At 38.3% G+C, this 14,243-nt stretch overlaps 1 protein-coding gene across 9 annotated transcripts in view; it reads right to left on the bottom strand.

The window, feature by feature from the left end:
- Positions 1-677: 677 nt before the first annotated feature.
- SH3D19 (SH3 domain containing 19) overlaps positions 678-14,243 on the bottom strand; it is a 177,803-nt gene continuing 164,237 nt past the window's right edge. For all 9 annotated transcript variants that reach the window (XM_027598002.2, XM_027598006.2, XM_027598001.2 and 6 more), the window contains 7 exons: positions 14,055-14,185; positions 11,928-11,986; positions 9,238-9,440; positions 8,724-8,776; positions 6,498-6,684; positions 5,990-6,087; positions 678-2,635 (listed from right to left, as the gene is read on the bottom strand). In XM_027598002.2, coding sequence (XP_027453803.1) covers positions 2,519-2,635; positions 5,990-6,087; positions 6,498-6,684; positions 8,724-8,776; positions 9,238-9,440; positions 11,928-11,986; positions 14,055-14,185 — 848 coding nt within the window. In that variant the 3' untranslated portion in view covers positions 678-2,518. The remainder of the gene's footprint in view (positions 2,636-5,989; positions 6,088-6,497; positions 6,685-8,723; positions 8,777-9,237; positions 9,441-11,927; positions 11,987-14,054; positions 14,186-14,243) is intronic.

The raw sequence follows: 14,243 nt of genomic DNA on the forward strand, positions 1-14,243 counted from the left end.
ATGATCCCAGGGTCCTGGGATTGAGCCCCACATCGGGCTCCTGGCTCAGTGGGGAGCCTGCTTCTCCCTCTCCCCCTGCTCATGCTCTCTGTGTCTCTGTGTTTCAAATGAATAAATAAAATCTTAAAAAATAAAAATAAAAAAAATAAACTACTTCTCTAGTTTCAACCCACTAAAGAAAAAGAATTTGAAGATTCTAGTTTGAGTAGGCTTGGTTGTACAATATCAGGTTTCACCTAAAATTATGGAAAGGAAAAAGAATACATTCCTATTTCTCCCCTATGAAATTCACTGAGTATAAAAATTACGTTCAATCATTATAAGAGAACAAGAAGGTACCTATGAAAACCCATCCTGAGCAACATCTTGGCTTCTTGTCAGTTGAGTGGGTAATAAGTAGCAAGCAAAAAATTTGCCATGAAGGAGCAAAATGATACAAAACTTTGGGTTTTGTTTCAATAAAGATTTCTGTCAACAAGTTGAAGAGGAAAGATATTGGATCTTGGTGTATCCAAGACAGTATTGCTATGTGTGAAAGCTTTCCATTGAACTAACCAATCTACCAATCAACCAACCAACCAATCAACTTTTGTTGAGCCCTATATCATGCAAAGGGTTGGAGATATAAAGGTACCATCTCCATTCTCAAAAGACTCAGTCTAGTATGAGAAAAGGACTTTAAAAAGTTCAGTTCAGTTTATTATAGTGTCAAGTAGATTTACAACTATTGCACTTACCATTCTAACACAAGGCCAAAATTTAAGAGGGATATTTTTCTCCAATAAAGCTAGGCTTTCACGATCTTTAAAAAATGATGTCAAAATTACACAAGCAAAATAATATACCTCATGTCCTATTCCAGACACATCGCCCACTTCCTACTGTTGAGCACCTTGCTGCAAATAAGAATTCAGTGGAGATAATGCTCTAAGTCACTATTTCTCATGAAATTACTCTTAAGTGAGATTTGACAAGAGTTTTCTTTATACTGTCCTCTTTAACCAAAATGTAAGAGAAACAGCTCCCATACTCCAAAATCTATTATAACCGGGTAACTGGAAGATGAAGTTCCATCAAAGACAAAGTAAACATCTCCTCCCTTACAGAACCCCACATGGTGTTCACATAATTTTTGACAACTGGCTGCCTAACTTTTTGGACAGTGGGAAACAATGACGAAAGCTAAAAAGTGGCCAAGCATATGAAACTCTTCTCAAAAATGGAAGAACATCGTGAAGGTTGTTGGGGAAGTGTTTTACATTTCCAATGAAATTCTATTCCATTGATCTGTCTGGAAGATTGTCTTCGACCTATTTGGCTTAAGCCCGTAAGCTGTAATTGATTCAGTCACATAAAGAACCACTTTTATCTTAAGTCTGGAATGTGTAACAAATGGATAGCAGGAACGCGGCTATTTATTTACTCTAATAATTTGCGCAGGAATAAGCTGGGGGAAAAATACCCAAAGAAGTATCAGCCTTGGGCCTTAAGTTATTTTTCATTCCGATTATAGTGGAAAGAAATAAGCTGTGGGGGTTTGGTGTTTTCTGTCTTAACAGTTGCTCTGTATTCTGAGATATATGTGATTCATAATGTACCACTATAACAAGACACAGTTTTTATATATTACTGGGGTAACACAAAGAAAATGGATTTTTCTTTGGGCACCAGTAAGTGTCAAAAGAATGATTGCAGATTCAGAAAATGTGCTTTATAATAACCCCGATAGCATAAAGTATACATGGAAGAAAGAAGGTGTGGCAGGTACGTGGTAGGGTTAGTTGTATTAGCAAGGCATTTCAGGATGGTTTTGGTTCTTTTGACTAAGATACATCAAATTTTAACCCCCTTTAAATCCTTGGACAAAGGGAAAAATACTTGACAACACAAGGAGCATTTGATGAACACGAGCTGATTCACCAAGTGCTTATAAAGGCTCCAGCTAGTTAATAAACTGCCTCACCTGAAGCAAAGATTTGCCCTGGTAATAAGGATAATGCGCTTAAATGGTTAGAATTAATCTGAATGTCAAAAATGAAATTTAGATTACCAACCATGTCCTGATAGTTACAGCACAGAGAATATAAAATGTCCTCTTTTATAACTAAGATTATAAATGTCCTCTTTTTAAACTAAAGTAAAAAATGAAGAAGCACGGTTAATTTCCTTGTGCTGATGCAAAGATGTCCAAGTGCAACATCTGCTCATAAGCCTCCCCATGCTGCCACGGCACCCAACGCTTTCCCTGGGGGAAGTGTGTACTTGCCTTGCTGATCCTGCCTGACGTCCTCCTTGGTAGGATACCGGGGTGGTTCATGGGTTTCTACATACATGTATCAGTTACTCTGAATGAAAGAGGACTACAAAACCTAGACGTATTCTGCTTTCAGAAAATTGTAGTGTACCATGTACATAGATATTTCTTTCAGTTTACAAAAATAGTGCAAAAACATATCTGATAGTCAAAGTGATAGTTCAAGTGAGTTCTTGTGCCAAAGAACACAGTCAAGCTTCACCTTTAGCTGACTTGTAAAAACTGAACATAGTTTTTGGGAAATATTCCAGATTTTCCCATTAGTTCTCCACTCATCCAGTCATCATCTACAGATTCCAGCTCTGTTATGATGTCTCCAGCCTGTCAGAATACAGAAATTGGAAATAATGATTATTTTCTGTTGAGAATAAGCATGGTAAGCAGCCTCCTTGGAGAGGCATGGTTAATCTTCTCTTGATGTCACTCACTGATCTTGATTTGCCCAGTGGATTAACTGATATGCCCCACAGATGATCTAGACCTTAACGACACCATTTGCTTGTATGCCTCTTCTCAAAGCCCCTTCCTTCACTGTTTTATCACCCTCATTGCACCTTTATTTTCCCGCTTGCATTTTGTGCCCCCCCAAATTCACTACTCCTAATCCAAAATTCTTCTTTAAGAACAGTCCTAGATGTCATATAGGTTGTATCTATTTTTTTCATTTAACAATTATTTATTGAGCACCCAATATGTGTCAGACACTGTTCTGAGTATTACGCATACAGCAAGGAACAAAGGCCTCATTTTAGAGTAGGGAAGCAAATAAATAAGCTGACCCAGGAGGACAGAAAGTGTGGGGTTGCTATCTCATTAGTTCCAGTCAGGGAACACCCCCCTGAAGGTGACATTTTAGCAAAGACTTGAAGGTAAGAGGGTCCATGTGCTTACCGTAGATAGTCCTACTCTACACTCTATGCACTTTATAGGAATTAACTCATTTAAACAACACTGCAGTCCCAGAGTACTGTTACTTTGCCGTTTGAGAGAGAGATTTTTATAAACTTTTTTAAAGAGAAGGAACCCGAAGCTCAGAGAGATTAAACAGCTTCCTTGGGGCTGCATGTCTAGCTAGTGGACAGGATTCCAATCTAGTATGGTTTCAGGGCCGGTGTTGCTAAGCACTGGGAAACACAGCCACCACATTTTACAGTGGATTTTTTACTTAGAAAGGCTCTTACTATAACTGCCTTTTCTCAACATCCTGAGCATTTTGTACTATACATTCATTCTTCCACATAATGGTATCCTCCTTTACCATTTGGTTTATTCCATGCTTCTACGGCCTCACGATCAAATTTACATTCATTCCTGTCTTTAAAAGAGCTTCTCCCTGACTCAGAACATCTGATTTACCCTCATCAAGTTAGTCAAAGGCACTGTGTTGTCTTATTCATGTGTGAATTATAATTCCTCAACAGATGAAGACATCATTTTTGAAATTATCTCCTGAAACTATTTTGTTCTTTATGGATTCTAACCATTTCTTAGAATCTGGGTTTAAGATTCTCTCATGGTTCAGGATGACCCTGGCTACTTTTAAGAATCTCTATCAGGCTAAATGGATTTTATTTATAGCACCAGTACACTGCCCTCTGGAAAAATGGTTTAATTTAAGGCCTTTCTTTATGGAAAATGGAAAGGAAAAATGCTGACTATCAAATGTCATTAATTTACTTTACTCTGCCAAAATCCATAAAAATTCTGGCTGTTCAAAGTTTCTATTATAAATAAGTTCCTTCTGGTTCCTAAATTATAATATAATAGTTGAAACTTTTTTTGGGGGGGGGGGAACTCTGGTCCATATGAACCATGTCAGTTTTCTGATGGCTAAGACATTTCTTTTTCAAAAAAAGTTCTACTAATATTCTGTGAATATTTAATAAAATAATGATTAACAATGAATCCCTTAACTAAAAAACTCAAGAACGACCTTGTTTATAGTCAGTCATTTGTAAAATGAAAGCAACCTTTTTTCTGGAGAATACTATGAATTCTGTTATTTACACTGACGTAACTTAAACAAAGGCCAAAATGACATCCAAAAAATTTGAATTCAGATTGTTCACTTGCAGTAACATTTTTTGTAAAGATAAAAAGAATGGACATTTGAGCCACTGACTCCCATGACTAAAAAGGACGAGGGCAACAGTTCCCAAACACTTGGACTTTGAGAACCAAGAAATTAAGGAGGGGGGAAAAAAGGAACTGATACAAGGTTACCAAATTATAATTCTGCATAAGAAATATCATTTACTAACAGCATTTTATAAGAGAAATGACACTTTAATATGAAAAGGAAGAAATTCCCAGAATGTGAAAACTCCATAACAAAATAGAAAACTTAAACAACTTTATACTGATTTATCTCTGCATGCCCCTTACTCCGTGACTTCCCAATAGCACCTTCATTTCCCTCGTTTTGTTTTAGACAGGTTGTGGGGCACCTGCTGTTTTAAGTTTCCTCTTCTCCAATCACTCCCTGATGCTTTAATTCTTTCTATGGCATTCCTGCCTCTGACTGAGTATCCCACGATGGAGAATTTCCCAGTGTCTGACTCAGGCTGTTCTGATGGCAACTGCTGCTAAACCCACCCTCCTTCCTCTTGGAACAGTCCCAATGTACTGTCCTGAGTGCCTTCCTCTGACCATGGTCCATTTGTAGGCTGGGGAAAGAGGATCATGGAAATATTCTGTTTTTACTCTTTAAAAAACAAACAAAAGGGGTGCGTGGGTGGCTCAGTTGGTTAAGCAACTGCCTTCGGCTCAGGTCATGATCCTGGAGTCCCGGGATCGAGTCCCGCGTCGGGCTCCCTGCTCGACGGGGAGTCTGCTTCTCCGTCTGACTTTCTTCCCTCTCGTGCTCTCTCTCTACCATATTCTCTCTCTCAATAAATAAAAATCTTTAAAAAACAAACAAAAACAAAAATAAAAAAATTTAAAAATAAAAAACAAACAAAAAAGAAGAGGCACTTTTTCGGTAAAGTAAGATGAAATTTTAGGCTGCTTAAAAAAAAAAAAAAAAAAAAAAAAAAAAAAAACACCTTTGCCAGGGCGCTTGGCTGACTCAGTCAGAAGTACATGTGACTCTTTAAATCTCGGGGGTGTGAGTTCAAGCCCCACGCTGGGTGCAAAGATTACATACATATATACATACACACATAAATAAGCAACCTTTGCATAGGAACTTAACCTTTTGGGATCATTTCCCCAAAGTCTAGTCAGTATCTTTATGGACAAGACTCCAGTGTCTTATGAAGACTGCTGCCTGCAGTGGCCAACTGTAGTAGGTACCATCTGATTTCTCCATTGATTTCAAATGATATAACAGTAACAGGCTGCAAAAGCTATGGAGAGAATTATCCTTCACTAGGGCTACCAATGAAAATTCTAGTATTGCTGAGATCAGATGTTACAAGGCCTAGGAATAAGGAATTCATTTGGGGATTGTGGGACTATCAGGCCAGTAAGGTTTTAAAAGTACTTAAACGCCTTGCTGATAATTTAAATGTGCCCTATTCACCTTCTCTAATCTTGTCCATTAGAGTTAGGGTCTGAGATCTGTTCCTTCCCGGCTAATGATCAATACTCCACCCAAATGTTCCACTCTTCAGTGGAAGACAATTCAAAATTTATAGCTGTTTAATGCAGTTATAAAAAGATACACATTCTGACCTTGAAGGAAAGCTCATCTTCATTCTCCCCATGGAAATCATATAAGGCTTTGGCCTTCTTCCCCTTCAGTGCTAAAGCAGACATGCTTTTTGCCTCAGCTGTGAAGACATCAAAAATTTATATATACAGAGAGAGACATTGGACTAAAACACAAATCAAAAATTTTAAGAAGCCCCCCGCTTCTCATTCCTGGGACAGAATAATTTCAATTAATTTTGAATTTACTTAACTTGCAAAAAGATGATGTTTTCTTACCAGAAAAACAACTATACGGCATATATTTAGTAGACAAAATTAGCCATTATTATTAAGTGAAGGCATTTTTGTCTTTATTTTCCCCCACATCTCCAACAAAGTTCAAAGAGTTTGCATACATTTATGAATCAACTCTTTCAAGTGCAGGCAAACAAGTTAAACTGAGCATGGTCGGAGGGAAAAGGAGTATCTATCATTCCAAAGGTCTTGGGCTCCCCTCTGAGAGTAACAGTCATTTCTACAGTTGCCATACCTGGGCAGGGCCGCACAAAGACTGCTGGGAAAATCCCCTCCCTGTCACGCAGTCTGCCCTTGCACCACTCAGAGTCCAAGTGCTCAAGGATCAGGATCCGGTCTCCCCTCCTGAAGGATAAGTCATCACTGGTCTCTGCTGTAAAATTGTGAAGGGCTTCACACCATTCTTCAGAAAGACTACTAACCTGTTACAAACCAGAAGTTTGGTAAGAAATGTGAGATTTTATTTGACATTGATGTCTATAAAGCTGAAAAAAGTAGTGGGGAAAAAAAAGAGCTAAAGGGTCAAAGATTTCAAAGCCTGAAGGCTTCTTTAAATCACCCAAGACTTTATATCTGCTACCAACTTTCAGAAATAAGTTTCCAATAACTTTTTTCTTAAAATAGAATTCTAAATGACAGATACGATGAGATTTGTAGCTTTTCTGCTTTTAAGGTATATACAATGCCTAAGCAAAAACTTTTTGCTGATTGTGATCTTAACATCTATAACATGAGTTACATTAAAAACATTAGGTAAAAGCATATGGTATTTATGTACAGTATTTATGACACTATGAAAAAATTCTGGTGAAGCATATAATTTTCAGTGAAGCTCTTCTTTACCTAAATTAGGAAGGATCAGAATGGGTCTGTTAATTCCAGGTCTTTACCTGATTCAGAGGCTATCAGATTCCATCATATAGGACTTCATTAATTCACCCTTTTAATTTTATGAGGTATAGTTAGCGTTAAGGTTGGTGGGGTAATAACCCAAACATGGTAGGTTAGTTGATGGAATGCTCCAACAAGAATACCTTTACCCCACACACATCAGAGGAAGGATTTGCTCTGCAAAAAGGTGTCTCTGCCAAGTCAGGATGGGAACACTATGTTCGAGGAGTTCAAGCAGGGAGGAGAGGAAAATGCGAAGGAAAATGCGAAGGCAAAGGCTTGGAGCCAGACAGGTCTGGGTTCTAGACCGAAACTCAGATTCGTCTTAGTGTTGCTAAGTGTTGTTGTGAGGACTGAATGAGATAATGCATGGAGCACACTTGGCACAGCACCTAACATATCTGAAGTTCGCCACAACTGATGGCATATAATACAAAAACAACAACAAAATAAACAAAACCCCCTCTTGCTCCTGCACTTGAGTAATCATATCTTCAAGAATGGTACTTTCAACTCCCAAGAAATGCAGGTACTATGTGAACATTACCTTCTGGAGAACTGTAGTCACCCTCTTTCCTGTTTGACTTTATCAGTGGGCAGGGATCCAAGAATTCAGGGACACACAGCCCAATTACCAGTGACATTGTGATAAACAATGACCCCATCAGGCTCACTCTTCTAAAATAGGTCATTTTAAAAACAATGGAAGTCATCCACATTCCTATTCTGCTTAACACTTTTAAAGTCATGCTATACAGCGTAAAAGTTTTAATCCATTTTTTCTCTTTCCCATTATAAAAATAATACAAATGTTCCCAAACATTTGGCAAGTTCGAAAATGTATGAAGAAGTAGGGAAAAAACCCACCCCCTATAATCTTACAACATAAAGGCAACTGCATGTTAGCAACTTAAGTATATTTCCTTCTAGTCTTTTTATGCTATATATTCAATTTCCCTATAACGTATGTTTTCCTCCCATGACATTTATTTTATAAATCTAGTATTCGTGGACTCAGAACATTCTCCTAATAATGGTCACATTTAGATGCTTCTAATTTTTTCCTATTATAAAATCACCACTATGACCATCTTTGTGACTAAAATCTTTTTTTTTTTTTTGAAGGGGGGAGGGAGCAGGGGGAGGAACAGAGGTAGAGGGAGAGGACCTCTAGCAGACTCTGAGCATGGAGCCCCATGTGGGGCTCGATCCCACGACCCTGAGACCACGACCTGAGCTGAAACCAAGAGCTGGATGCTCACCTGACTAAGCCACCCAGGCACCCTTTAAAAAATTTTTTTAGTATCAGTCACAAGAGTATCTCTTTTATGAATATTCTAATCATGTCTCTTTCCCCGTTTGCTGTCAGGGTTTGCAGCATGTCTTTATAACCCATTTGTACGAGCTCTATTATACACAATAAAGACAGTAACCAACTATCCATTTATTTCAAACAGTTGCTCCATGAAATGAAAAATGGTTTATAACATTTTCTCTTGGTAATTATGATTTTAATATTCTTCCCAGAGATGAAACCCAGTTTCAATAGTTGCCTATTCAAGCAGCCTACCTGAGAATTTGCACCATAATCATCTTTTTTGGTCTTCGGTGGTACCTTTGTGTCTATGTTAAAGAAAAAGAAAAAAGTTAAAACTTTAGATATATGTAAAGACCATGTACTAGCATTGGAGAAAAACTGCAGAGAGAGTAAGAAGTCTGGGACTCTAGATCAGTCTCTTCATGTACTGGCTAACTCTGACTGGTACCATCCTCTCTGGGCTTGTTTTCTTTACTGTAAAGTGGGGGATACACATTAGTTATACTAGATAGTCCACTTCTGTTTCAAAGTTTTTGATTCTTCGCCATTTCTGATATGAAGCTAATGCTCATTACCTAAAACACCAAAACCAGATCTTTGAGAGATTATAACAATGGCTATCCCAATAATGACTATTACCATTTAAAAATAATTTTTCTTTCTACTTTAAAAAGTATGAATTATTAATCAGCTTAAGTATTATCGTATTATTTGGTTTAGTTGAATTAGGACAGAACAAAATAAAAAACCGTATTTTTATACTCACTTAAAACACTGGCACCAGAGGTGGGATGGTCCTCCACGAGTTCTACAAAGTTAAGGGGGAAAATCCCAGTTCTGTCTCGAAGTTCTCCTCTGGCCCATTCTTCATTCACATACTCTTTAAGAATAATAATTTCTCCCTCCGAGAAACTTAACTCATCCTTCTGGTCTCCAATATATTCAAACCGAGCGATACATCTTGGGCCTCTGAACAAAGAAGATCATGGTTATGTGTTAAACTAGAGAGTACTAACTTTCAAAATGCTTTAAAACCTTCATTTGGTCTTTCAATAAATATTTACTCTGTGTTACTATGGAACAAGATACACTAGGCATAATTTAAAATTTTCTGTGAAAAAGGGTCTATTTCTAAATGATAGTTCTTACCTTTTAGGTATGAACCCATTCACTCAAAACGCTAAAGAAAAAAAGGCTAAAGTCAAGGTCACAGAGTACATGCAGAATTCCAAATGAGTGCCTGAGGGGCCAATCTACGTTGGCACATCTTTTGATCACCTTTACTTCATTCCATGTCTTTGTATGCTTGGGCCACAGAAATCCATGGCTGAATCTGAACCCTCTCAATCATAACTGCACTGAGTTTAGGAGTGCCAACCCTGAGAATCTCAGGGCAAGACATGAAACTTCCATGGCAGAATGCAATGGGCATCAGCTGGACAGAGGAGATGCTCAATATATGATGAATCATCAGTGAGTTGTCTATATAGATACATGGTCTTCACAACTACAAAGTTTGAAGAAAACAAACTGGAAAAATTCTAAGTCTTAAACTTAACACTGTTGTTTTAAAGATGATTTCTGTAATCACCTTTAAAAAGACTTCACTTCTGAGAATGAGAACAATCTTTTAATGATCTGCAACTGTTGACTGAAAATAAGATAAAAGTAGAGATAAAACTGTGTCTCCAGAAGGCATGGTTTAATACCAAACCTTCGCTTTAAGGCTTAAAAAGGAAGTCTCAATAGCAACAATCAAGGGGATGCAACTGCCTGAAGAGACAAGGTTGGTCCTGGCACCAATCCAAGTCTGATATAAGTCAGGTCAATGGATCGGCGGCTGTGAAAGCCCACTTTAAATTCAACCTGCTGACACAGTAAACACTGCTTAAAAATCGGAGAAAAACTGAGCCTGAAACAGAATTCAACTATTGTGACATCAGAAGTTTTCTTTTTTTTTTTTTAAGATTTTATTTATTTGACAGAGAGAGACACAGTGAAAGAGACAAGCAGACACAAGCAGAGGGACCAGTAGAGGGAGAAGCAGGCTTCCCATGGAGCAGGGAGCCCGATGTGGGACTCGATCCCAGGACCCTGGGACCATGACCTGAGCCAAAGGCAGATGCTTAATGACTGAGCAACCCAGGCGCCCCAGAAGTTTTCTTATTTGTGGTAACCTTTGCATTTATTTTCTGAAGTCCTTGGAGAGCATCTCCTTATGTCTGACCTATTCAAAGACAGGTTTACAGTCTTTAGCAGGTAGTGAATTCTACTAATTTGCTCATCTAACTGGAATATAGAGTTGCACTGTGGTGGTGTTTTAAATCACCAAGGAATTACAGTGGTGCGTGAAAGGGTATATAAATTCACGGAAAGGTCTTCAGACATAAAGGAAGACCCCTCCAACTTAACTCTTCCTTTACTTTCTTTTCATTCCTCTTAAAAACAAAACAGTGCAAAATGTCTAGCAGTTTTTGTAGGGTTCCGATTTCTATAGGGTTAAAATATCTTCGGTGACAAAAATAGCTGAACCTTCTAGGGGTGCCTGGGTGGCTCAGTCATTAAGCGTCTGCCTTTGGCTCAGGTCATGATCCCAGGGTCCTGGGATCGAGCCCCTCATCGGGTTCCCTGTTCAGCAGGAAGCCTGCTTCTCCCTCTCCCACTCCCCCTGCTTGTGTTCCCTCTCTCGCTGTGTCTCTCTGTGTCAAATAAATAAATAAAATCTTTAAAAAAAAAAAAATAGCTGAACCTTCTAAATAATCTGCTGGTAGCTAAACACAGGAAGACCAAAACAAAATGCATCGGATAACGAAATGGTCTCTGCTCAAGCTCAAGCCAGGCTGTGTGTGGAGGGCTGCAGGAGTGAGTCAGTGGCTATCTGTACGTCCTGTATGACATGGAGCGTCGCTCCTGCCCGCTTCTGTTGGCATGCTGCATTTCTCAGAATTTTAATCCACTAAGGCTTTTTACTTTTATTTATTCATTTACTTTTTAAAAAGATTTTATTTGGAGGGTGCCTGGGTGGCTCAGTCGTTAAGCGTCTGCCTTAGGCTCAGGTCATGATCCCAGGGTCCTGGGATCGAGCCCCACATCAGGCTCCCTGCTCAGCAGGAGGCCTGCTTCTCCCTCTCCCACTCCCCCTGCCTGTGTTCCTGCTCTTGCTGTGTCTCTCTTTCTGTCAAATAAATAAATAAAATCTTAAAAAAAAAAAAGGTTTTATTTTTAAGTAATCTTTACACTCAACATGGGGCTTGAACTTACAACCCGATCAAGAGTCACGTGCTCTTCCAACTGAGCCAGCCAGGTGCCCCCACCACTAAAGCTTTTTAAACAAGTTTTCCTCATAATTACAAAGACACGCTGAGAAGGTGAATAATCACACGTATCTGAAGTGTTTCAAGTTTGGTAATTCGTCCTCCTTTACGTTTTGTGCAAAAGAACACAAATAAAACTTACTTAACACAATGAGTTGAAACGGATTCTCTTTTCCCATTTCCTCCTTCTGGAATGTCAATCTGTAAAGACAACGTCAAGGCAACAATTTTTTGTTTTCAGATAAATGTAAGGCTAAGTAATTAGGAAATATGGGATTGAAATGAACCAGTCTAGGTAGGCACTAAACTGATGAAGTAGTACCATGGGTGCTGAAAGGTAAGAAATCCAGAATTTGAGTTTTGAAAAAAAATACGTAACCTGGGATATAGCCTCTCTTGAATAGCCAATCAATCCTCTTATTTGCTGGAATAAGCACATTGATATCGCTCTACCGTGGACTGGGTTCTCTCTCTCCCACATCCTCTAAGTTGAAAACTTCAGATGAGGAGGACAGAAGACAGAAACTAGGCAGCAGGCACTCATGCACCACCCTACCAATTTCCAAGCGTTGGTAGAATTCTGCCAGACTTTCCTGAACCCCAAATAAAACCTTTCAATCAAACTTGTGAGGTCTCTCTTTTTCCTCACTCTGGACCATTTTCTTTTCCTTCAGTGTGAATACGGAAGGAAGAAAGGAATGAGTACTCAGTGATCATCTATTAAGTGGCAGGCACTTTATAGAATACCTTATTTACAAGGCTCAGTAGAGCTGGGCGGTCATAAAATATTTGACCATAATGCACTAAGTCTGAAAACTAAGTTAAGGTTTTGAAGTTTATATGAAAAGAATCAGCACCCTTCCTGATAAATTCTAAAAGTTTTAGAACAATTTTTTAAAGTTGTAGGTTTACAAGTGGCATTTATACCAAAATGTGGCAGATTCGGTGTGACTGATTTCAGTGTGGTCACTGTGCTTTTTAAAGTACTGCTACATTGGGCAGAAGAAAAATGAGAGAGTGCTAAAACTAACATTATTCTTAATATTAATTTAGAGAATGTGGTAAAGATTTCTCTAAAGAATCAGGGCATATATATATTGGAAAATTTTTAAGACCCGCATTTTAGAATTCAAGAGACTCAAACTCATTTATATTTGAAAAATACAGCTGTTCTGTTGTTTTGTTTCCTAGGTTTCTGATGTAATGGAAAATCCTTGGCTTTTTCCCCTTCAAACAAGCTGTTAATGCTCAATGATTTAAGCTAGCTTTACTGATATCTTCCAGCATCAGTAAGTTATAACAGGGACTGAGTCATACTCTTCCTATTGATATAAATATTCAAATGGCATTCTGATTTTCTCTCCATGTTTCGCAGATACCCGGGCTTAGCACTGGGGGGCTCTACAATATGGACTCACATATTGTAGGTTGTGAGGGCATAAAAAATTCTGATGCTTTAATATAATTTTTCCCAGGGGCACCTGGGTGGCTCAGTCGTTAAGCGTCTGCCTTCGGCTCAGGTCATGATCTCAGTCAGGGTCCTAGGATCGAGCCCCGCGTTGGGCTCCCTGCTCCGCGGGAAGCCTGCTTCTCCCTCTCCCACTCCCCCTGCTTGTGTTCCCTCTTTCGCTCTCTCTCTGTCAAATAAATAAGATCTTTTAAATATATATATATATATATATATATATATATATATATATGTATATATATGTAATTTTTCCCAATCAGATTTGAAGTTATTATGTGAAAAACCATGGACCACTACCTCCAATGAAAGTACTTTAGTATTCCCAAATCTTTTTTTTTTTTTAAGATGGAAATAAATGGGAATGGAAAGGATGAAAGAAACCAAAAGTGAAATGTACTCTAAAGAAAATAAGTGGCACCATAACCTCAGAAAACATTCCTTTGGAACTATCTGGTACTATTTAATTGTTGTTTACTAAAGGTTTCAAAGAGTTAATATATATCATTTAGTGCCTACCCACCCCTCCGAGTTGGTTCGCCAGTTGACCTGCAGTCATTTTCTACCTTAGGATTTCAGATAGCATTTAGGCATTAAGTTCCAGTACTCCATATAATATAATAATAATTAATCATAATCTAGTCGAACAAACCTTTATTTTTTGAATTTTCCAAATACCAGATACATCAATGGAAGAGCATGAACTAGAATATAAGAATCTAGGCTTCTGTTTTTTTCCAAACTGCAAGTTACACAGAACCCACAGAATATACGACGAATTTAAACAAGCACTACCCTACTTACAATTACTTTGATGTAGTTGGCAGGAAATATGCCAATCTGGTTTCTACATCTCCCTCTATACCAATCTGGGTCTATTTTTTCCAGAAGATAAACAATTTCTCCAGAAGTGAGGTGCAAATCATCAGCTTGCTCTGTAACATAAAATTATAATTATGTATATGATGAATTCTCTTGGTTGCAGATTTGATT

Source organism: Zalophus californianus, chromosome 2 (assembly GCF_009762305.2).
Source record: "Zalophus californianus isolate mZalCal1 chromosome 2, mZalCal1.pri.v2, whole genome shotgun sequence".
NCBI classification, from domain to species: domain Eukaryota; kingdom Metazoa; phylum Chordata; class Mammalia; order Carnivora; family Otariidae; genus Zalophus; species Zalophus californianus.